Here is a 22,391-nt window from a genome sequence, read left to right on the forward strand (position 1 = left end):
TAAAAGTGATTGAAAGTTCTTACTATGCGTCCCTCAGTGGCTTCTCCAAGCAATCCCCCAAAGGTGATGACAGGTGACATGCAGGCACAATACAGGAACAGAAAGGAGGCCAGACACTGTAAGCTGAGTGCATCCCTGTAGTCGCTCCAGTACCAGGGGGCCTTCCGCTTGATGTCCAGCACCAAGCCCCCAAATAGCCTGCAGAAACATAGCAGACAGGCCTCTAACACAGCCCCTCTTTCACAAATGCATAATGAATGGCACACATTTGAAAACATTTTAAATGTACTCTGTACTAAAGTAGTATTTTGGGTTCAATTTGACCTCAAGTATAGCAGATCTCTCTGGGGTCAGCACAGATTCTATGTGCCATCAAGGCATGGCTTACTATAAGTCTGAATGATTTATTCAATTCAAAAAAATTAATTTGGGTATCATATTATCCATTTAATAAAAAGTTCAAAAAGTTAATAAGGAAGCAAGTATTGGCTTCAAACTTCAAATTCTGATCTGTTTGGAGGAAATATACAAAACTGACTCGAGATATACAATTGTTAGTTTTATTACACATTTTCCAGATGAAATGCCCCATCACACGTACTTTCTTACTCTGAACAACTACCTACCTTCCTCTTGAGAATTAGCATAATTGTTCGTGCATGCCATTAACAAGTAGTAGCAGATACTTGGTGCTAGGCACTGTGCCAAGGTACTGGAGATGCAGCGGTGAGCAAGACAAACACAGCTTTTGCTTTCCTCTAGTACAAGAGACAGGCACTGTGGTAGCACAGAACAAGGAGGGGCATTTCAGCAGGGACTCAAAGGATGGACTGGGAGATAGCCAGGTGAGGCAAAGGAACCAGCATGGGTGACACCTAGAGTTGAGACTACACAGTGGTTCAAGGTGCTGGAAGATTTATGACTAGACAATACAGTGCAAGGGGCAAACACCAACAGACAAGGCTGAAGAAGCTGAGTCTCGAAAGGCCTTATGACAGTTTTAAGTCAAGCTACTCAAGGACTGTAAACACAGTGGAGCTTTATAATCCAACAAGCATAAAGCTCTCAAATTCCTTCCATTTTCTGCAAATGACATAATTTAATTCTTCTTTGTGACTAAATAAAACTTTATTTTGTATATATCCCATGGTTTATTTATCCATCATCCATTGACCAATACTCTTGTGGCAGTGTGATGAAGGCAGTGTAAATTGGGATGAGGAGAAAAGTAGATGGATTTAAGGTTTAATCAGGAAGTAGAATCAACAGGACTCAGTGGTAGGACTTCAGAGTCCTCTCCACTTCCCATGGATGAGACCGACGAGGAGCAAGATCTTGGAGAGCCAAGGAGGAGATCTTGCTCCCAGACTCAGTCATTTTTTTTTCTAAGAATGGAGTCACTGTACCAGGGGGGAAACTGCCTAGTGAGTAACAAAAAGAGCCACACTGTATCTCACAGGACACATCACTTGGTTTCTTCTACAAATCAACAGCATAGAGAAAAAGGAAAGGAAGAGGGACTATTGTAGGATGAGAACATAGTAACCAAATGCAAAATGGACTAGATCCTACATCAAACAAATGAACCCTAAAAAGATGATGGTGACAATCACAAAAAATTTAAAGTGCACCTAAGTATTAGATGATTTAAAGAATTATTATTAAATTTGTTACATTTGATAATGGCATAATTATTTTTAAAATGTCCTTATCAAACATGATAGATACTGAGGTATTTATAGGAAAAAATATATTTTGTGATTTGGTTTAAAATAACCTAGAAAGCAGAAAAATAAGTGGGAAGAAATAGATAAAACAAGATTGGAAAAATGTTGATAACAGTTGCTTCTCTTCCTTTTTTTACATTTGAAATTTTCTGTAATAAAGAGCTAAAACTAAATAAAAAACAAGTTGGGCTGGGTCTGTAGCTCAGTGGCAGAGCACTTGCCTAAGCACGTGTGAGTCCCTGGGTTCCATCCTCAGCACCGCATAAAAAAATAAACAAATAAAGGCATGCTGTCCATCTACTACTATTAAAAAAAAAAAAAAGTTACTCTCTCACAAAAGGAGGCTTGCAAGCTCTTTCTTCCCTTCTCTCTTCTAGGAGCCTGGAAAAGTATGGTGAGGTCTAGGACCCACATGCCAGGGGAGAAAGCCCAGCCAGTTCTTTGTCCACTCACTCTTTCTTATCTAGCTGCACAACGGGTATGCAGGTGTTCACAGGGCAGACACTGTTCTATCTTGCCCACTTGCTCTATTCCTCTGGTGGGTGTAGTTGGGATTCACCTTTGCTCCATCGATAGTAGTAACATGACATCTGAGTGTAGGCTTAGAAAAGAGAGGCAAAGCCAGTCTTATGACCTGCCTTTAATTTTAGACTGTCTGGCAAACCTAGCTCAGGTAAAGAAGTATCTAGAGGGTTCAACACAGATCAGGAGCCTTCAGCCTCAGATTTTGATTGTTGCTTTGTCTTGCTCTCTTCTCTGGATAAATAACCCCTCAAGGATCTCACAGGCAGCAGTGATTAGTCTGGGGATAAGACTCAAGTGTTTCTGGGTCCTTAGCTACCATAGCATCCAGTGACTGTCACCTCCTCATCACAAGCAACCTTCCTCTGAAGGGCATTATCTTCGAAAAATAACTTCCTTCTGACCTCCCACTGAGGCCACCAGAAACACTGCCATGATTAGCCTATCCCTGGACACAGGAGGCCTCTTTGGAGAGAAGAGTCTGGGAGCGACAGACAAAAGATTGATGTGACATGTGTTTATGAAAAGCCACAAAAAGGGAAGAAATCTGTCTGCCTAGCAATGACTAAACATAAGAGGGAGATTTGAGGCTCGTACTGATGGTATAACATTTAATAAAATAATTTCTGAATACTGTTAATACCTCATTCATGCATAAAACCAGATGATAATTTCACATCTACCACAGACATTAACTTAGGCCTCGATGCTTCTTTTCATATTTGAGACTTCCTTTCCCTTTCAACACTGTTCTTGATGTTCAAGTTTTGGGGGGCAGGAGGCACAGAGGAATATGAATTTAAGCTTGACGTAAGAAAGAACTTACCCGTGTAGAGGGTCACTAGGCTCTGGAGCACTGACTTAGGGAGCCCTTTCCTGGAGGGCTTTAGGGACAGGCCAGTCATCCATTTGTCTGGTGTGCTTTGGAAGAAACCTGTTTGAAGTGTGGGGGTATCATCGAGATAGCAGCTCCTGATTCTTTTTTTACATTAACCCTTCCCCCAAACTGGCACCTCCGATAAAGGATATAAATCTACCCTGGAAAACCCCTTTCCAGAGTATCTTTCTTGCTGTGGATCTTCTGGACAAGGAAGACTCTAGACATACTTTCTTGCAACATATGGTGTCCCTGTCTGTGATGACATCAGGGAGGTTCAAAACACTGTCATGGCCCTGGCTTGGAGGGTCAGATAAAACAGAAATCACAGTGCTATTTTCAACTCTGACTCCTTTCCCAGCTTCTTAGAGTCTACTCTACTCCGTTTTCAAATACCTCTTAGTCCAACAAGAATAACATCCCTTATGTCTTCAAGTTTTGCCTCAACGTTGTATAACATGATATGCACAAAGCAGGCTTTGCTTACAAAGAAACTTAACTAATGGTTTGAAGAATTATAAAACCCAAGATAATGTGTTTACCACATGTTTTATTGGTGCATTATAATTATACATAAAAGTGGGACTCATTGTTACATATGCATATATGCATGAAATATAATAGTATAATTTGGTCCATTTCATTTCCCAGTACCTTCCCATTTCTCTCTTCTCCTCCCTGTATTCTACTGATCTCCCTTCTATTTTCATGAGATTCCCCCTACCATTTTTTTGTCCCTTTTCTCTCTAACTTCCACATATGATAAAAAAGAAAGTTATGATCTTTAACTTTCTGAGTTTGGCATATTTCACTTAACATAAAGCTCTCAAGTTCCTTCCATTTTCCTGAAAATGACATAATTTAATTCTTCTATGTGATTAAATAAAACTTTGTTGTGTATATATACCTTAGCTTATTTATCCATCATCCATTGACCAACATCTAGGCTAGTTCCATAATTTGGCTATTGTGAACTGTGCTGCTATAAACATGGGTATATATGTATTGCTATAGCATGCTGACTTTAATTCAATAGGATAAAAACTAAGGAGTGGTATAACTGAAAAACCCAAGTTAATGAGTTTTTAAAATTTTTATTTAACTAAATGTATTATTATTATTATTATGCTACTAGAGATTGAATCCAGGGGTTCTTAACCACTACCACTGAGCCACATCTCCAGCCCTTTTAATTTTTTAATTTAGAGTCAGGGTCTCACTAAATTGTTTAGGACATCACTAAGTTGTTGAGGCTGGCTTTGAAGTTATGATCCTCCTGCTTCAGCCTTCTGAGCTAATGGAATTAAAAGCATGTACAATTGTGCCTGGCTACTAATGTGTTTTCAGATTGTGCAGTCCAGGAAGGTCCAGAAATGTCTGGATGTCCATCTACAGCAAATGTCTCACATTTCTTTCCCACATAACTTGAAAAGGAGAAGGGGCCAGAGATGGACTGAAACTGGGATCTCTGATACCAATACAGGCAGTAAGTCACCTGGTCCAAGAGAAAAGTCATGGGTCCTGAGGCCCTTTACTAAGTGCTCAGAAGAAAAGGTCTAAAGGAAGACGTTAAAGCAAAACTATGCTCTGAGCCCAGTTTTTAGCTTTGTTAATTTCAGAATTTCCTGATGTGACATTATCAAACTCTATCTGAATTTATATGTTAAAGTACTTGGGGCAGGAAGATCGAAAGTTCAAAGCCAGCTTCCACAACTTAGTTAGGACCTAAGCAACTTAGCAAGACCCTGTCTCTAAATAAAAAATAAAATGGGGGCACTGGGGTTGTGGCTTAGCGGTAGAGCGCTCGCCTAGCACATGCAGGGCACTGGGTTAGATCCTCAGCACCACTTAAAAAAATAAATAATAAAGGTATTGTGTCCAACTACAACTAAAAATATATATATATATATAAACAAATAAAAAAGGCTGGGGATGTAGCTCAGTGGTTAAGTGCCCCTGGGTTCAATCCCTGGTACCAAAATACATACATACATACGTAAAAAATACTTGGGGCTTTTGATTAAGCATGTGATAGACCTGTTGATATGAAATTTTCTGTGGATACATTAGGTACCTTTTCTGAGATCTCAAAATGGTTGAGATGCAATCAAATGGTTTCCCAAATCCTCATGTAGAATTAATCATAAACATGGCTATCTAGTTTATTATTTTATTATTATTTATTATTTTCTTTGGCAGGGAAAGAAACTGAAATTTTTTTTTCTGAAATCATACCTCTGTACAGATACCTGTTTGAGGAAAACCTGTTGCCCTTGATTCCATTATTTTCTAACTTTAAGTCCTAGGGTGCGGATACCCTTTTTATTATTAAAAAAAAGTCATAATTCTGAAATTATCAAATCCATACTCAAAACCCTTTCCTTAAACAAACAACAACAACTACAAAACCCCATTTCTTCTAAGACAGTCCCAATCCTGGAGCCAATTCTAAGGACAGTCATTCCCTTATTGCCTCTCAGCATCAGGACCCCTGCCATTCAGACCTCTTCTTAGTGACCCTTTCTTTTCAAAGACTCCTCCTTTGTGCCAAGGCTCCCTCTCAGAGCATAGCTATCTTCTCGAATGTACTCCTTCAACTAGAACATATTACCTTATCAGGATACTATTAGATAAGTACCATTCTCTTGTTTCTCCTAGTTTCTCCCTGAATTTTCATGAGTGGAAAAGTAAATCACTGTCCATAATTTCAAAACAAAACAAACAAAAATCTGACTTTCCACTGGGTAGAATACTTAGGATAAAAGACGAAACGAAAGCAATCTCAAGCAAGATAGGGAAAAAAAAAGAAATAGAAGCCATAAAAGCTTCTTTTTATGATATGTGAATCTCCATCCAGTACATTCTTCTCAGCACAAAAATACAGAGCCAGAGTCAGAGTCGTAACATTCTCTAATCTGAGAACACCACTGGATGTCACATCAATGCCAAATATCCTCCCCTCTTTTACCACCTTCCTGGCTGGGAAATAAAACCTTCTAATCTGGAGATTGTTGCCCTCACCTACCATAAAAGCCCTTTTCCTTGGACATCTATTCTTAAAAATATTGGCCTAGAAGATTAGATTCCCTATTCTGAGACATACAAACCTAAGATAGTACCTTTTCCCTCTAACTTAATGCTGAGGCATTACACCCCAGGAAAACCTACCTTTGACTATGGAGAGTACAAGAAAGCTTTCCAAAGGAAGGGACACCTGAGTTGAGCTGAGTTAGCCAGGAGATGAGGAAGGTGGAGAGTGTTCAAATCAGAGGGAACAATGTGTGGAAAGGATTGGACACGAGACAGAACATGATAGGTGGTTTCAGAAACTTGAATGAATGAATACATTTGATATATTTATGATACCTATACTTGGTAATTCCATCTGAAAAGTTATTTACAGACAATAAAGTCCCACTACAGAGAAGAAGATTGAAAACAAAAAAGGATGCTTCTTTCCTTCACACAACTTCTGCACAGTAAGCAGCATCAGCTGTGAAACAACCCAGAACTTACCGCCCAGTACGCTGCAGTTCTGGTCCACTATGACCCCCGTGTGGTTCTGGTTCTATGTGGCAAACATTTCCATTTGGAACTCCAGGCATTTTCCTTTTCTCCTTTTAACAGAAGACCATAAAGTTAGTAAAATCAGTATTTATCTGTAGTTCCTGCTAACAGTGGGTAGTGGTGATGGGATAACCCAAAAGCAACCCAAATGCTCAAGTGTTTGTAGTTTTCAAATGCATTTACTGAGTTGATGCAATTTACTGACTTTCCTGGGGAAGAAAAAAGTATGTGTGTGTGTGTGTGTATGTATATATATAAAATTTCTTTTCCTCTGCAATAGAACCTGACTCCTAACTGTATCTTGCCCAGAAACAAAAAATGGAGGCTTTGGCATCAGAGTTTCAGTTTCAGATCTGCTTCTGTAAAATCCTACTTTACCATAAAACCTTGCCCTAAGATCATTTTATTTCTCATGTATAAACTAAAGATAACAATACCTTTCGGAGGGAATGTTGCTGGGAAAGTTGAATTCACACGTATGAAGCACCTGCCCTAGTACCTAGTACATAGCAGAAGTTTTCTTCCCACTCTTAATATGTCAGAAAAGTAAAGAAATCCTATTTGTTCTCTCCATACAGCTTGTTGTCTTTTTTTCACTTGATAACTTTAAACATAATATACTGTCAAGAAATGTTCTCCCTTCTCCTCTCTGCCATTCTACATCAATGCCTTCAAAATTTGGCTGAAAATCCATGCCCAGACTGAAAATTGGTGTAACCACTCTGGAAAACTGTATGGAGATTCCTCAGAAAACTGGGTATGGAGCCACTATTTGACCCAGTTATCCCACTCCTTGGTATATACCCAAAGGACTTAAAATCAACATACTAGAGTGATGCAGCCACATCAATTTATAGCAGCTTGATTTACAATAGCTAAGCTATGGTACCAACCTAGGTGCCTTCAATAGATGAATAAAAATAGAAAATGTGGTATTTATACACAATGGAATATTACTCAGCCATAAAGAAGAATGAAATTATGGCATTTGCTGGTAATTGGGATGAAACTGAAGACTATCATGCTAAGTGAACTAAGCCAATCCCAAAAAAACAAAGGCTGAATGTTGTCTGTAATATACAGATGCTAACATACAATAAGGGGAGAGGAAGGGAAGCATAGAAGTACTCCGGATTAGAAAAAGGGGAATAAAGGGAAGGGAAAGAGTTGGAAATAGGAAAGACAGTAGAATGTGTAGTACATAGCTTCCCTGTGTTCATATATGAACACATAACCAGTGTAACTCTTACATTATGTACAACCACAAGAATGGAAGTTATACTCCATGTACATATAACATGTCAAATTACATTCCACTGTCACATATAACTAAAAAGAACAAATAAAAAATTTAAAAGACTTCATTCTCATGTAACCCTGCTATCTCATCACATCTAAAACAATCTATATTACTGAGTATTCATTTTTATTACTGATCTGACATTCTAGGAGCCCCAAAATAGGACCACATCTCAATTTATTTAGTATATGTCCACATGGCCTTTGCTTTATTCATGGTGGGCACTCAGTGACACTAGCCACCACTGGCTAATGTGCATACATTACCTGTGAAGGGACATTTTTAGGTGGTTCAATTCTAATGGAGGGGTCCCATTCCCCTGGAGGAAGCACCGTCACCTGGTCTAGGAACTCATCAATCCCTGCTAGGAGATCATCTCGCTCTTTTGCCTTATATGCCACATCATGAAAAATCTACAAAAAAGGAAAAACTCTTATGAAAGTTGAAAGTTACTCTACTCAAATTATTGATATTTATCTCTGTCATAGGGACCTGAGAAGAAGAAAATTTAGCACTTAGACAAGTGCAAAGATAAAATATTTTAAAAATGAACCTTTAGAGATGAGTTGGGTCAAAAAGAATTAATAAATATCTGCTAGTATAAGAAGAAATAGATGACTCTAAAGATATACAGAGCTATTATATTCTCAAAGGATGGGGGAAAATGATGTATGGAAATTTTCTTGATTATAATGTTTAGAAAAACTGGATGGAATTACTAAGGAAGGTCCTCCATGAAATAAGCCTCCCAAAGAGAGCTGAAAAAATAGCCCACACCTCCCTTTGCCTACTACAACATACGTTTGAAAGCTCAGCTTTGCAGTTCAATGTGCAACATGGTACTCTCCAGGGTTTGGCACTGTGGATCGTACAATGCCAAAATGGCTGGCGGCTTGGTACAGACAAACAAGAACATTCACATGACACTGGCTAAGATCATACACCTGACTTTATAAAAAACGGGTCTCATTTAGATGGGAGAGAATATTTTATGCAAATAGCTTATATATATTTAATTAACCATATTCTCTAGGAAATTAAGTCAGCTTTAAGTGTCTCTCCATATATTACTTGGAAATAATAATTTTCCCAGAAAAGGATTTCTCCTCATCCTTAATTAACCAAAAAGGGAGAGATAACATAGGAAGAAAAATCCCCAGATACAAATAAGAAAAGATGAACTCAAACTATCACTATTTGCTGACAACATGATTCTATATTCTATAGAAGATCAAAAAAATTCCACCAGAAACTTCTAGAATTAAATAAATTAGCTTTAAATAAATTAATTCAGCAAAGTAGCAGGATATAAAATCAATACCCATAAATCAAATGCATTTCTATATATAAGTGATGAATCCACTACAAGAGAAATTAGAAAAACTATCCATTCACAAAGTTAAAATGGAACTATCCATTCACATAGTTAAAAAACAACAAACAAACAAACAAACAAAAAACTTGGGAACCAATCCAACAAAAAAAGTGAGAGACCTCAACAATGAAAAAACTACAGAACACTAAAGAAAGAAATTGAAGAGATCTTAGACAATGGAAAGATCTCCCATGCTCTTGGATAGGTAGAATTAATATTGTCAAAAGCATATTACCAAAAGCATTATGCAGATTTAATACACTTCCCATTAAAATCCCAATGACATGGGGCTGGGATTGTGTCTCAGTGGTAGAGCACTTGCCTTGTATACATGAGGCACTAGATTCCACCCTCAGCACCACATAAAAATAAATAAATAAAATAAAGATATTGTGTCCATCTACAAATAAAAAATATATTTTAAAAAATCCAATGACATTCTTCATAGAACTAGAAAATTCATTTGGAAAAATAAGAGACCCGGAATAGCCAAAGCAATCCTTAGCAAGAATAGTGAAGCCAGAGGCATCACAACACCAGACCTCAAACTATACTACAGAGTAACAATAATAAAAATGGCATGATATTGGCACCAAAATAGACATTTAGACTGATGATACAAAACAGAAGATACAGAGACAAACACACATAAATATAGTTACCTCATACTAGACAAAGGTGCCAAAAACACACATTGGAGAAAAGATAGGCTATTCAACAAATGGTGCTGGGAAAAGTGGAAATCCACATGTAGCAAAATGAAATTAAACCTCTATCTCTCACCCTGCACAAAAATCAATTCAAAGTGGATCAAAGACTTAGGCACTAGAACAGAGACTCTGTGCCTAACAGAAGAAAAAGTAGGCCCAAATCTTCATCATGTCGGCTTAGGACCTAACTTCTTTAATAAGACTACTAAAGTGCAAGAAAGAAGATTAGGAATCAATAAATGGGATGGATTCAAACTAAAAAGCTTCTTCTCAGCAAAGGAATCAATCAATAATGTGAAGAGAGAGCCTATAGAATGGGAGAAAATCTTTACCATATGCACCTCAGAATATTAATCTCCAGGATATACAAAGAACTCAATGGGCTGGGATTGTGAATCAGTGGCAACGTGCTTGCCTCACATGTGTGAAGCACTGGGTTCAATACTCAGCACCACATAAAAATAAATAAATAAATAAAAGTATTTTTTAAAAAAGAACTCAAAAAAACTGAACACTAAAAAAACAAACAACCCAATCAATAAATGGGCTAAGGAACTGAACAGACATTTCACAGAAGAAGAAATACAATCGATCAACAAATATATGAAAAAATGTTCATCATCTCTAGAAATTAAAATCAAAACTACTCTAAGATTTCATCTCAGTCTAGTCTGAATTGCAATTATGAAGATAAGCAATAATAAGTGTTGGTGAGGATGTGGGAAAACAGGTACACTCATACATTGCTGGTGGGACTGCAATTTGATGCAACCACTATGGAAAGCAATATGGAGATTCCTCAAAAAACTTGGAATGGAATCACCATTTGACACAGTTATCCCACTCCTCAGTTTATACCCAAAGGACCTAAAATCAGCATACTACAATGACACAGCCACATCAATGTTTATAGCAGCTCAATTCACAATAGTTAAACTATGGAACCAACCTAGATGCCCTTCAACAGATGAATGGATAAAGAAAATGTGGTACATATATACAATGGAATATTACTCAGCCATAAAGAATGGCATTTGCAGGTAAATGGATGGAACTAGAGAATATCATGCTAAATGAAATAAGCCAATCCCTCTCCCCAAAAAAGAGGCCACTCTGATAAGTGGATGCTGACCCAAGATCAAGTGGTGTGGGGAGAATGAAGGAACTTTGGATTATGCAGAAGGGAGTGAGGAGAGGGGTAGGGCACTGGAGATGGAAAGGTTGGTAGAATGAGACAGACATTATTACCCTATATACATGTATGATTACACTACTGGAATGACTCTGTACCATGTACAGCCAGAGGAATGAGAAGTTGTGCTCATTTGTGTGCAATGTGTCAAAATGCATTCTTCTGTCATGTATAATCAAATAGAACAAATTAAAAAAATTTTTTTAAATCTCCCAGAGGGCTTGGTATTCCCACAAGAGGCTCTCAGAAAAATGCCCTGAACTGATTCCCAGCAGACAATGCAATTATAATTATTTTATCTCCAATCACTAGCACAGTATTTGGCACAGAATAAACAATAAATATTTATGAGATGAATGAGTGAAAAGCAGAAATGGCACATACCTCATCTGTCATGATGGTGGCCATGGATCTGCCAATTTCATGGTACTGCTGACCTTTCCCTACTGGGCCCAATAAGATAAACAAAAATCTGGCAAAACACACAGAAGAAGAAATTACATAAGTAACTCTGTAGAAGCAGCATCTTATTTCTCTCTAGACAGTAAAACATTTCTCTCTCCTATCAAAAAAAAAAAATCATCATTGTACCTTCAGAGGGAGAGACAGAGAAACAGAGATGGATCATTTCAAGTTGCCTTAACCTAATGGCCCCTCTATGGACACTGAAAGCTATTTGTATGACATCATTCAATACTGTGGCTATATTTCTTAGGGTTTTCATAGACACAATTCCTAGGTGTAGGAAGGACATCTTTTCAAAACATGGCCTTGTTGTACAAATTCAAGGTTATCTGACTCCTATTCATTGTTCTAATAAGAAAATGCAGAAAAAGGAAAGGGATAAGGAAGTTGAAATGATCAAGCCTTATAAAGAAGTTTAACCTCTGTTCTGGATATCTGAATACTATCTATAATTTGTGGGTCTCTGGATCAATGGCATTACCCACCTTCAGAGCACATGAATAGCCTTTTGAACAAATGCAGGCATATATGCAAAACACATAAACCCTTCCAGAACTGTGGAAAGAGACACCAATACCCTTGCTTAAAGACATCTCCCTTGAATATGGCTCTGTAGAACTGGGAGAGTGAGATTTAGGCTTCCTATTATATTAAGTGACTGGCCTTTGCTATGCCCTCTGATTGCTCCTCCATTTTCCATTTTCAAGGCTGTAGGTACCACGTAATCATAGCCTTAAAAATCAGAATTTCTTTGCATAGCAGTTAATCAAATATACCCCAGTTTTCTGAGCTTGTTGCCAAATTTTTTAACACCATTCCTAAATTAATCAGTTCTAACTTTTGGTATTAGCTATCTTTTACCAGTGTTCACATAGATTTATACTCCAGATAGAAAGTTTTATCTTTGCCTTTACCTTGTTGGGATTGGCACTTCTGTCAGGCCTGAGAGAAGAACAGCTGGAGACAGCCTCACAAAGGCAACGATGGGCCGGTCCAAAGTATCCACCTCTCCAACCAGGACATTTGAGGCCTCTGCCCCACTGGGAATTTTTTTCATAAAATGAAGGTCCACCTGAAAGTGCAAAAGAGCCTTCTGACAATTTGGGAGCCATCATCTTAAATATCAACCACTCTCCTCATACCTGAAATTCACATTGTGATTTTATGGTTAACAAGTATTTTCTCATAGTCTTATTTGATCCTTACAAAAACTCTGTATGGATAGATAAGACAGGCCATAATAATACTACTATTTAAAAAATAAAAAATAAGGCAACTGAGATCCAGAGAGCTAAAATTAACTTGCCCAGGACTGTAAAATAAAGAACCAAATTTAAACTTAGGTATTCTGAAGCTGGGGGTGGGTGTGGCTAAGTGGTAGAGCACATGCCTAGCATGTATAATGCTCCGGGTTCAATTCTTGGCACTTCAAAACAAACAAACAAACAAACATAAATACAGGTATTCTGGTTTTAATTCTACTCTACCATGCTTCCCCAGACTCTGAAACTCTGGGTCACATAATTTCACTTTTTAAATACTTGAATCCATTGTCAGAGGTTTCAGGTTTTCTAAATAAAGCAGGAATCTTTGAGCAGAGAAAGTGATATAACACTATTTTGTTCTAGAAAGATAGTGTCAGGGGTAGACCAGAGCAAGGAGAGGTTAGAAGCAGGGAGATCAAGGTTTAGACCAGAAACTGCAGTGAGGTGCTGCTATTGCTGCAGGCCTCAGATTACACAGTCACAGCCTGCAAGAAGAGTTTCTACCATGAGGTAGCAAAAGTACTGTTTTGGCAAAACTCTTGGATACAAGAAGGAGCTGCAGGAGACTGGCTACCAAAAAATACATGAAAAAATCAAGAGGTCTGGGTTGGAGAGGACTCTCAGTAGCTAGTCACAATATTCAGCATTTTGAATCTGGAGGAACAAACTGACAAGTCAATCCCACCTGGGGGTCAGGTAGTGGGGAGAAGACCTGAGCAGATGGGCCTCCTTTTCCACAGAAGAAACTCTGGTCTTGCAAAAAGGGTATTAAAATAGCAAAGCTTGCCCAGATTCCAGCAGTTGGACCTGGGGTTCCACTAGAGATAACCTTAAGCTTTGAAATCAACTTCCCATGTCTCTGCTTACCTTGCTTAAATCTACAGGACTGTGTTCACAATTCACTCCATTTTTCACTTCAAGATTTGTAGCTGGAACAGACTGAGGAGATAAAGTTTGACCTATTTGGAGAAAATCAAATAGAATCCTCTAAGTGCCTGCCCTTTTCCTTGTCTGACACACCCTATCCATCACCAGTTGGTTAGGACTTCTCCTGCAAAGTCTACATGGAGAAAAGTTAAGGTGACCTTAAAGCCGGGATCCACTTATACCTATCTCCTTACCTACTAGTTAGTGGTAAGGGAAACAGAAGTCTTATTACTTTTGTACCTTTCTAAACATATTAGTGACTCTCTTTTCTTTCTCTGTTAAAGCAGTAATTCCTAATCAGAAGTATATAGGAGAGACTCCTTTGAAGAACTTTTCAAAAATACAGATTCCCAGGCATATCTCTGCACATTGCAATTCAATAAATGAGGAGACCAAGAAATGAACATAGATGAGGCAAACAGCAACTGAAATTCAATGAGTGGTTACAACCCACCATGTACCTGGCTAAAGGCTCTATAGAGATGAACTCATTGAAATCTCACAATATACTGAAAGAGTAGGTCCTATTATTATCTTTATTTTACCAGAGAGAAAGTAAGAAAGAAGTTTAGTAGGTCATATGCTTTGCAAGTGATAAAGCCAGAAACACAAGCCTAGAAGTCTGACTTAAGGGTCTACACTATCATATTTTGTCTCCCCAGTCTAAGATATTTGTTTACTCCTAAAAGGCTCCAGTTTACCTTTTCTGACCCCAAATTACTCCCAATGTTTATATGGCCCCAAAGCTACATCAGTTATGAGACCACCCTGGGGTACAAGTCCCTTATCTTGAGTCCACTAAGATCTATCAAAAGCAAGCATACCAAGTGCTGCAAGAGAGGCAAGGACCAGTCCCAGCTACTCACCTCACCAGTCACCAAAGTACAGTGCCTAAGTGAGCATGGAAACATACTGACAAGTACAGTAACTCAGCATCTCCAACGAGTTCCCCATCACTTATTAATAAAAGAAACAACAACCATTCATAATAACCTTACCATTTTTATCCATTGAATGTGGATCAGACTGCTTCTTGCCAACTTCAGCAAAAGAGCGAACAATAGGAATAAGGTTGTTTCTCTTCTTTTCATTCTGATGATGATGCTTTTTGAGAAGGGCTTCTCGCACTTTAACCCTCATGCTATCATTTAGGTCACTGAACAGTTCTTGCTGGTCCAGTATCAGGTCTAGAAAGTAGGCATTCATAAGAACACTCAAACTGAGGCCATCAGGTGGGGTGACCTCTCTAAAGATTTGACATAGATATATAAAACTCTCCCCTCTCTTAGTTTTTGTTATGGGTTGAATGGTAGCCCCTCAAAAGATTTATGTCCCAACTGCCCCACTCAAACCTATGAGTGTTACTTGATTTTTTAAAAGGGTCTTTTCAGATATAATGAAGTTAAGGATCTCAAGGTGAGATTTCCTTGCAAAAGCCTTCAGAGAGAGTATGGCCTTTCCTATATCTTGATTTTGGGGCTTCTGGCATTCAGAATTGTGAAAGAATAAAGTCTATTGTTTTAATCTACCAAGTTTGTGTGGAAATTGTTAACAGCCATCTTAGAAAACTAATACAAATTTTATGGCCAGTATCTGATTCTTCTTCCACTTCTCTGAGCACTCCTTCTCCGACTCCTTGGCTAACCTTTTTTCTTCTAATATCCACAAGCCCGCTATGCTACCCATTGAAGGTTCCCAGTTTCTGATCTTCCTTTCCTTTAATAATCTCAACCACCTCTAAGACTTTAAGCACCAGCTGCCTATGAACTTATCACTCCTAAAACTATATGCTAGTTCAGATCTCTCGCCTAAGCATGACACTGAAGTTCCAATTACCCACTAGATATTTCCATCTAGATGTTCCACACACCTCTGGAAATCAATATGTACAAAATCAAACCCACTCTCTTTTCCAATAGACCTGCTTCTTTTCTAGTCACCCAACCACCTAAGTCAGAATCCTTAACTCTCTTTCTTTCAGAACTCAACTAATCTGTCAAATGGGTTTCATCAGTTCTACATGCCCAGTTTCACTAGAAATTGTCTCACTCCTTTTCCTCCCCTACTACCATTTCTCATAGTGCAGTAGTCTCACCTGAACTACTACAATAGTCTAACGCATTTCTCCCTTCAATTCACCTTCCATATTGTTGTCATCATTATCTCTTTAATATGCAAAACTTGATAGGTCATTACCCTGCCAAAAATATTTCCAATATATCCCCATTGTTTACATGGAGTTATAACTTCAATAATTCCCAGGGATTCTTCTATCTAAGATAAACGTAACCTTTTAAGGGACCATCATTGTATTTCAGGCATTAACCAAAAGTGAACAAAATGTAGACGTGAACACAGTGGTTAACACAGAGTTCCATTTTTCACAATCATTGGTACTTCTGGGGCACCTCCTTTGAAAGGAGAGAGACACAGGATTCCATCACAGCTGACCCTTCACTTGGGTCCCATGTGACCGCAGAATTACTTAGATTCTTGAAATGGAGAAAGGCATGAAAACATCTTTATTTAACTTGTCTTGCTAAACAAAGCCCATTTGAGGGGAAAGTCCCTATAGGTGAGAATACCTAGGTGTTTCTCCAACTGTGATACCAAAACAGTAAATTAACATCCAATTACACCAGGAAAACTCCATAAGACATGGATCTCCCCTTCACATCTTACTGAAAATGTGAGAATATTATGGCTTGATTTCCTACATATCTTTTCTAGATGCCATATTTTAAAACCTTTGATTCTCTTTAACTCCCTCTTCTCTGCACAACTCCCATTGCCCCTTTCTCTAATTATTCTTTTGGAGGAGGGTACTAAGCATTTAACTCAGGGGCAATTTACTACTGACCTAATTATTCTTAAGCATGTCTTCGTTGATGCACTTACTTTAATTGCTGATTCCATAGCCACTACCTGTCTAAAAGATGCGCTCCCTGAAGGTAGAAACAATCTTACCTGTATAACCCTAAGCCTCACACATTATGAAGTGTATAATATATACAAAATAAATGTTTGTCAAATGAACCAGCAAATGTAAGACTAAGCGCTGTGTCATCTGAATCCCATAATAAGCCTGAGAAATAGAGTAGCTAACCCTTCCCCCTGCTGAGTACATCGAGGTCAAGAAGGCTATGACTTGCCTAAGGACACACCACCACTATTCTTCCCTCTAAAGCATACACAAGCATTCCTTTTTCACTAACCTTACCTGAAATTTCTTCTATGCTATTTGCACGCATATCCAAAAGGACAGTTCCATTGATGAGGCAGCTCCTTAGCTCAAAGAGACTGTGCAATGAGAGGGTTGCCACATAAGGCTTGCTCCAGCGCTCTCCCCCATCCTCAACATCTTCTTCAAACTTCAGCCACCTAAAAACATTACAAATAACTACATGCCAAAGACAGAAAGTGAAGAATTTTCAAGAGAGAAAAATATCTGAATAGTCATATTGAACATTGTAAAATCTGATCTATATGTTTAGGGTACATTGTTTGGTGAAAAAAGCAATCTTTTTTCACTGTCAATATAACAGTGCAATATTGACCATAGTTCAATTTTGTTCTTATTTAAAGAAAAATTTTAAAATACAATTATATACATGTATAAGATACCAAATATATTCTTTGTTATTCCTAAGGTAGTGGGATTATAGATAATTTTTATTTTCTTCTTTTTGCTTATCTTTATTTTCTTTCTATAATAAGCATGCATTACCTGAACAATTAAAAAAAGATCTAGTTTATATCTCTTGGACAAAACTACCAAATCATATTAATAAATCAATATTTTTCTTTTTTTAATCAGTGTTATACAGAACATGATCTTTAGTTCTATGTTCTATGTGACCTTTAGGAGTCTACAAAGACAGAATTAATAGTCTCTATCCATAGAAAATGTCCATGATACAGCAGGTATCCAGGAATAGCTATTTCAATGAGAGCTGATGCTACATTTTGCTAGTTACCCACCTTGCCTCCCAAAGTTCAGGCATGCTGGCTTTGTATCATCTGTCAAGATCACTGGCCAGTTACTAGAGGAGCCTAGACATGACCCTGGTTAATCTGAGGACTCTTCTGGGACTTGAGTCTCAGACAAACAGAACCACTCTACAGCAACTCCAGGAAATCTAGTATTGGGCTAGTTATAATTTCAATGGTCTCTGTAAGATTAAATTGTCCCAGAGGAAATTAAAATCTCCAAAATTCTGGACTGTCAATGAATTAAAACCCAAATGACCCTATGGTTTACCCACAGAAAAAGTCTGAACCTATGCTTGCTATCTGCTCAGCCAGGTCACAACCAAGGTGGCCCTGTTCAACATCTTCTAAACAAGGCCTGTAGTATCAAGAGAGCCCATGAACTTACTCTGACCATCAAACAAATGGAGGAATCCCTGAAAGTTACATATGTATGTCACCAATCCCATGTTCAAGTTCACTAAGCAACAGGTATGACCAGAGACATCATAAAATGACCAATACTAAGATTCCTCATAGAAAACTCTGGAACATCAATCCTCATTGTCAGTTATCACTTCTCCCAAAAAGAAAAGGCAAGCAGGACTCTCATTTGTCTGCCCAAGCAGATCTTGATCCAAGTTATTTTAGGACTTTTTACCTGGCTGTCTCCTTCCATTCTGCATCTTCTCCCTCTTTCATACAGATCTCATCCAGCTCAGTGAATAGCTCATGAGGTACATGCTCCTCATCTTCCTCAGTGCCAAGAATGAATTGAACACGCTGAGATGGTGTGTCTATGAAATCAATCACAGGGAAAGGTCTGCATCTAGCCTCAAAACCAGAACAAAAATAGCATTCTGCCTTATCTAACAACTTCAGGAATGTATAGAAAAGGTTCCCTAGTACAGATCAGGAATTTTCCTTTATTTTCAGAGAAAAAGTTATTCTGTGGAAGTAGTTTCATGAGAGGGAAAATTTATGAACTAAGGCCGCTTACAGAAATCCCATAAAAACCCTAAAGTATAACAAATTTGGTCAAAAGGAATGGTTAACTCTCTAGCAAAGGATTTTACCTATTATTGTATAAACTAGGGAGGAGTTGCTAAACTGTTGAGTTTTCATGAAGATACTTTTGGTTCTTAGAGGATTTCCACTTGGAAGCAAGCTCTGAAAACTGTACCAAAGGTCTAGTGAATCTAGTGCATCTGCTTCTGTCTCCCACATGCTCCTTGGCCTCACCAAGCCTTCTGGATACCCACCCTCCCTCCCAAAGTTGTTACCGTGGGCTAGAGCTTCCAGGCCCTCCTCCCCCTGGCTGGCTCCTTTGCCCCGCCCTCGTCTTCGGTGCTTCTGGCCATGGGTGCGGTGGTGCCGATGGCTCTGCCGGCCCAGTGGCATCCGAACCCCCACATACAGAGTTCTGTGACCTGTAAAGAAGCAGAAGGTCTGTGGAATTAGTTCCTTTAGTAAAAGGAGCCTAGCATAGTTAAGAGGAAAAGAATCACAGAAAAAAATTGCAGTTTTTTGATAACAAATAACAAAATTTCAAAGACTTCCAGGACTACAGATATAGCAATCTCAGAGATGAAGGTGTCTTCTTCTGTCTTGCATGTGGCTGCAAACCTTACAGGGACGTTGGGAAGATAAAAGAAATAATGTGCATTAGGGGTTGATGATATAACTCAGTGGTAGAGTGCATGCTTAGAACTCCCCCACCCCTGTAAAAAAAGACACATGAATATGACTTGCAAACTGTAAAGGCCTATACAATTTAAGTTATTATTATTACAGTGATAATCTAACTTTTAAAAATGAAATACAATTTTCTTATGATGATTCTGGCAAACCTTGGCAGGGAGGCAGTTTAGAAAAATGTTTAAGAGCACAATTAAGGCTCAAAAGAGCCTGCCTGGATCCAAGACTCCATTTCATTATTTGCTAGCCATGTCACCTTGAACTAGTTATCTAATCTCTCTGTGATTCATCTTTTAGAAGAAATACTAAAAGCTTACTATTTAGACTCATAAGCTTGTCATAAGTAGTAAATAAGATAATGCATATAAAATACTTAATATAATATCGAAATACATCAGCCAATACATTCTAGGATAGTCTTGCATTTTTTTTTCTTGAATTGTAGAATACACAATCTAAAATAGTAGTAAAAGACTAGTTATAAATCATAAAGAGCATGATGCTGGGTTTAAGGAGAAATATTTTTTTTCAGGTTTTTAAAATAATTTTTATTTTTTAAAAGTAAATTGTACATTACAGGGGAAAAAAAAAAAACACAAGCAAAGAACAAAGTCATCCAGTCACAAGAAGCTTAGTTGGACGTGTCCCTCTAGGTTGTGTGCATATATACACAATATCCCATTTTGTGTGAAAGAGAAATATTAAATATTGTACAAAGAGTGAGGAACATGAGAAAATAAGTGATCCAATAACATTCCACTCTAGTTCCTCCCTACTCCCTCATTCCTTCAATAAGCCTGTGTTTTGTTTTGATTCTCCTACTGACTTCATCAGCCTTCCTGCCAAACCTGGAGCTCAGAATCACTAGCTACAGAGCTCCTCCCACCCCCCAAAACACAGAGTCTTGGTCTTCCCCTTATTTCTACCTGATTTCTACAAATCTGAAACCTTATCCACATTCCCTCTGTCTGATCAGATGACTTTGCTTTATATTTCACCGAGAAGACTGAGGCCCTCTCATGTGAACTTTCTCCATCTCAATCTGGCTCTTCTCTTTGTCAGGCTCTCAATCCATTGCTGCTCACTCCTCTGGAGTCCCTGTACCTCAGCTATCCTCAGCCTCTCCTTTCTATCCATCCCTTCCACAGGTTTCTGACAATCTTTTTGTTTGTTTGTTTGTTTGTTTTGTTTTGTTTTTCTGTTTTTGTCAGATGCTATGAGTTTATTTTTGTTATCCAATTTAATTTTTTTTGCTTTCTTTTTTAAAATTTTTTTTGGTTGCTCAAAACATTACAATGATCTTGACATATCATATTTCATACATTTGATTCAAGTGGGGTATGAATTCTTATTTTTACCATGTGTACAGATTGCAGGATCACATTGGTTATACATCCACGTTTATATATACTGCCATACTAGTGTCTGTTGTATTCTGCTGCTTTTCCTATCCCCTTCCTATCCCCCCTCCCCTCCCCGATCTTAAAAGGAAACCTTCCTAATGCTGTCCTTCTCCCAAATTTCCACTTTTCTTCCTTTTCCATCAAACCATTTTCAAGAACTCACCGACCTAACTCTTTCCTCACCAATTCCTTGTTCCATGAAAGTTGTTCCTTGTTCCATAGAAATTAACAAAGCAGGGGGTCTCCTTCCTGCCTCTCATACTAATTTAACCTTACAAACTAATTCTCCTGGTCACATCTCTGATCACAGCTCATCTTTTTGAATTCACGGTTCTTCATGATGAACCCTCAGCCTCCTTTCTAGTATTTTCTTCTGTTAGGACAAGTTATACATTCAATGTGAAAAAAGAAGACCTCCAAGAGATCAGCTCAAGAGGCAAATCCTCCATGCTTATATAGAACAAATATTCTGGGGGAAAAAAATCTAGAGATATACATCTTCTGCCCCTCTCCCAGTAACAGAGCGGCCTGTTTTCACTCCATCTTCTCATGGCCTTGGCCGCTGCGTGTACTACCCCCTCATACAGTTCTTCTCTACCTGAACCAAATTGTTATTCTACAAATGTGCCAATGCTTTCTGGGCACTGAGTTGGTTCTCTCATCCAAGATTCATTGCAAATGCACCTTCCTTCTTAGTATTATTTCTGATTTCCCTGATCAGATGTGCTGCCTCCTTTCTCTAAATACTCAGATCCCTTGGTTAGCACTTTTCTTATACACTTATTTTCTGCCTTGCATTAAAGTCTAGCAGGTGTATTATCTCCTCACTACTCATCTGCAAGCTCCTCAAGGTCCTAGGTCAGACTCTCAGAATCCCTAGCACAGGGTCTTACACATTGTCAGTGCTCCACAAACATTCAGCAAATGGAATGTCTTCTAAGGGCCTCCCCTAGGAGTATAAACCCTTAGGACTCCCTCAGGACTCTACCATCTGACCTAAGAGGGTCTCTGATCTGAAAGATGCTACAAAAGGAACCTGTAACTAAAGTAAGTGTGTTTAGGGTAGATGAAGCACTAATCAGAGCATAGGGGGATTGAGAAGATCCTTAGCAACCTGAGAATAGAAAGCTTAATCAGGAAGACTTCCCAGAAAGGCAGACTTTAGGAGAAGAGTTGCCAACTATACATCTTTTCCCAGTAGTGGAATTTCCTAAAACTGCACTCAGCTTCCTTGATAGCATGCCCCACTTCCAAGTGGTGATAAAGTGTCTTGGGTACTGCTCTAATATCCCTTTGTCTATTTCCCCCTCCTTTCTTTGTCTTTCCTATTTTCTAAATTCCAAAGTGATAAAGAAAAATTGAACAGAAAGAATGAGGACTAAATGAGAAATGGT

The 22,391-nt window shown here is 38.3% G+C and overlaps 1 protein-coding gene across 1 annotated transcript in view; it reads right to left on the reverse strand.

Annotated features, from left to right (window-relative positions):
• Positions 1–22,391, reverse strand: part of Slc4a8 (solute carrier family 4 member 8) — a 53,153-nt gene that overhangs the window by 25,014 nt on the left and 5,748 nt on the right. The window contains exons 2-11 of the mRNA XM_026398629.2: positions 19,180–19,326; positions 18,558–18,693; positions 17,148–17,308; positions 14,926–15,114; positions 13,868–13,959; positions 12,650–12,807; positions 11,655–11,742; positions 8,260–8,406; positions 6,643–6,743; positions 24–198 (exon numbers count right to left, since the gene is read on the reverse strand). Coding sequence (XP_026254414.2) covers positions 24–198; positions 6,643–6,743; positions 8,260–8,406; positions 11,655–11,742; positions 12,650–12,807; positions 13,868–13,959; positions 14,926–15,114; positions 17,148–17,308; positions 18,558–18,693; positions 19,180–19,297 — 1,365 coding nt within the window. The 5' untranslated portion in view covers positions 19,298–19,326. The remainder of the gene's footprint in view (positions 1–23; positions 199–6,642; positions 6,744–8,259; positions 8,407–11,654; positions 11,743–12,649; positions 12,808–13,867; positions 13,960–14,925; positions 15,115–17,147; positions 17,309–18,557; positions 18,694–19,179; positions 19,327–22,391) is intronic.

The sequence above is a fragment of the Urocitellus parryii genome, chromosome 5, assembly GCF_045843805.1.
Source record: "Urocitellus parryii isolate mUroPar1 chromosome 5, mUroPar1.hap1, whole genome shotgun sequence".
NCBI classification, from domain to species: domain Eukaryota; kingdom Metazoa; phylum Chordata; class Mammalia; order Rodentia; family Sciuridae; genus Urocitellus; species Urocitellus parryii.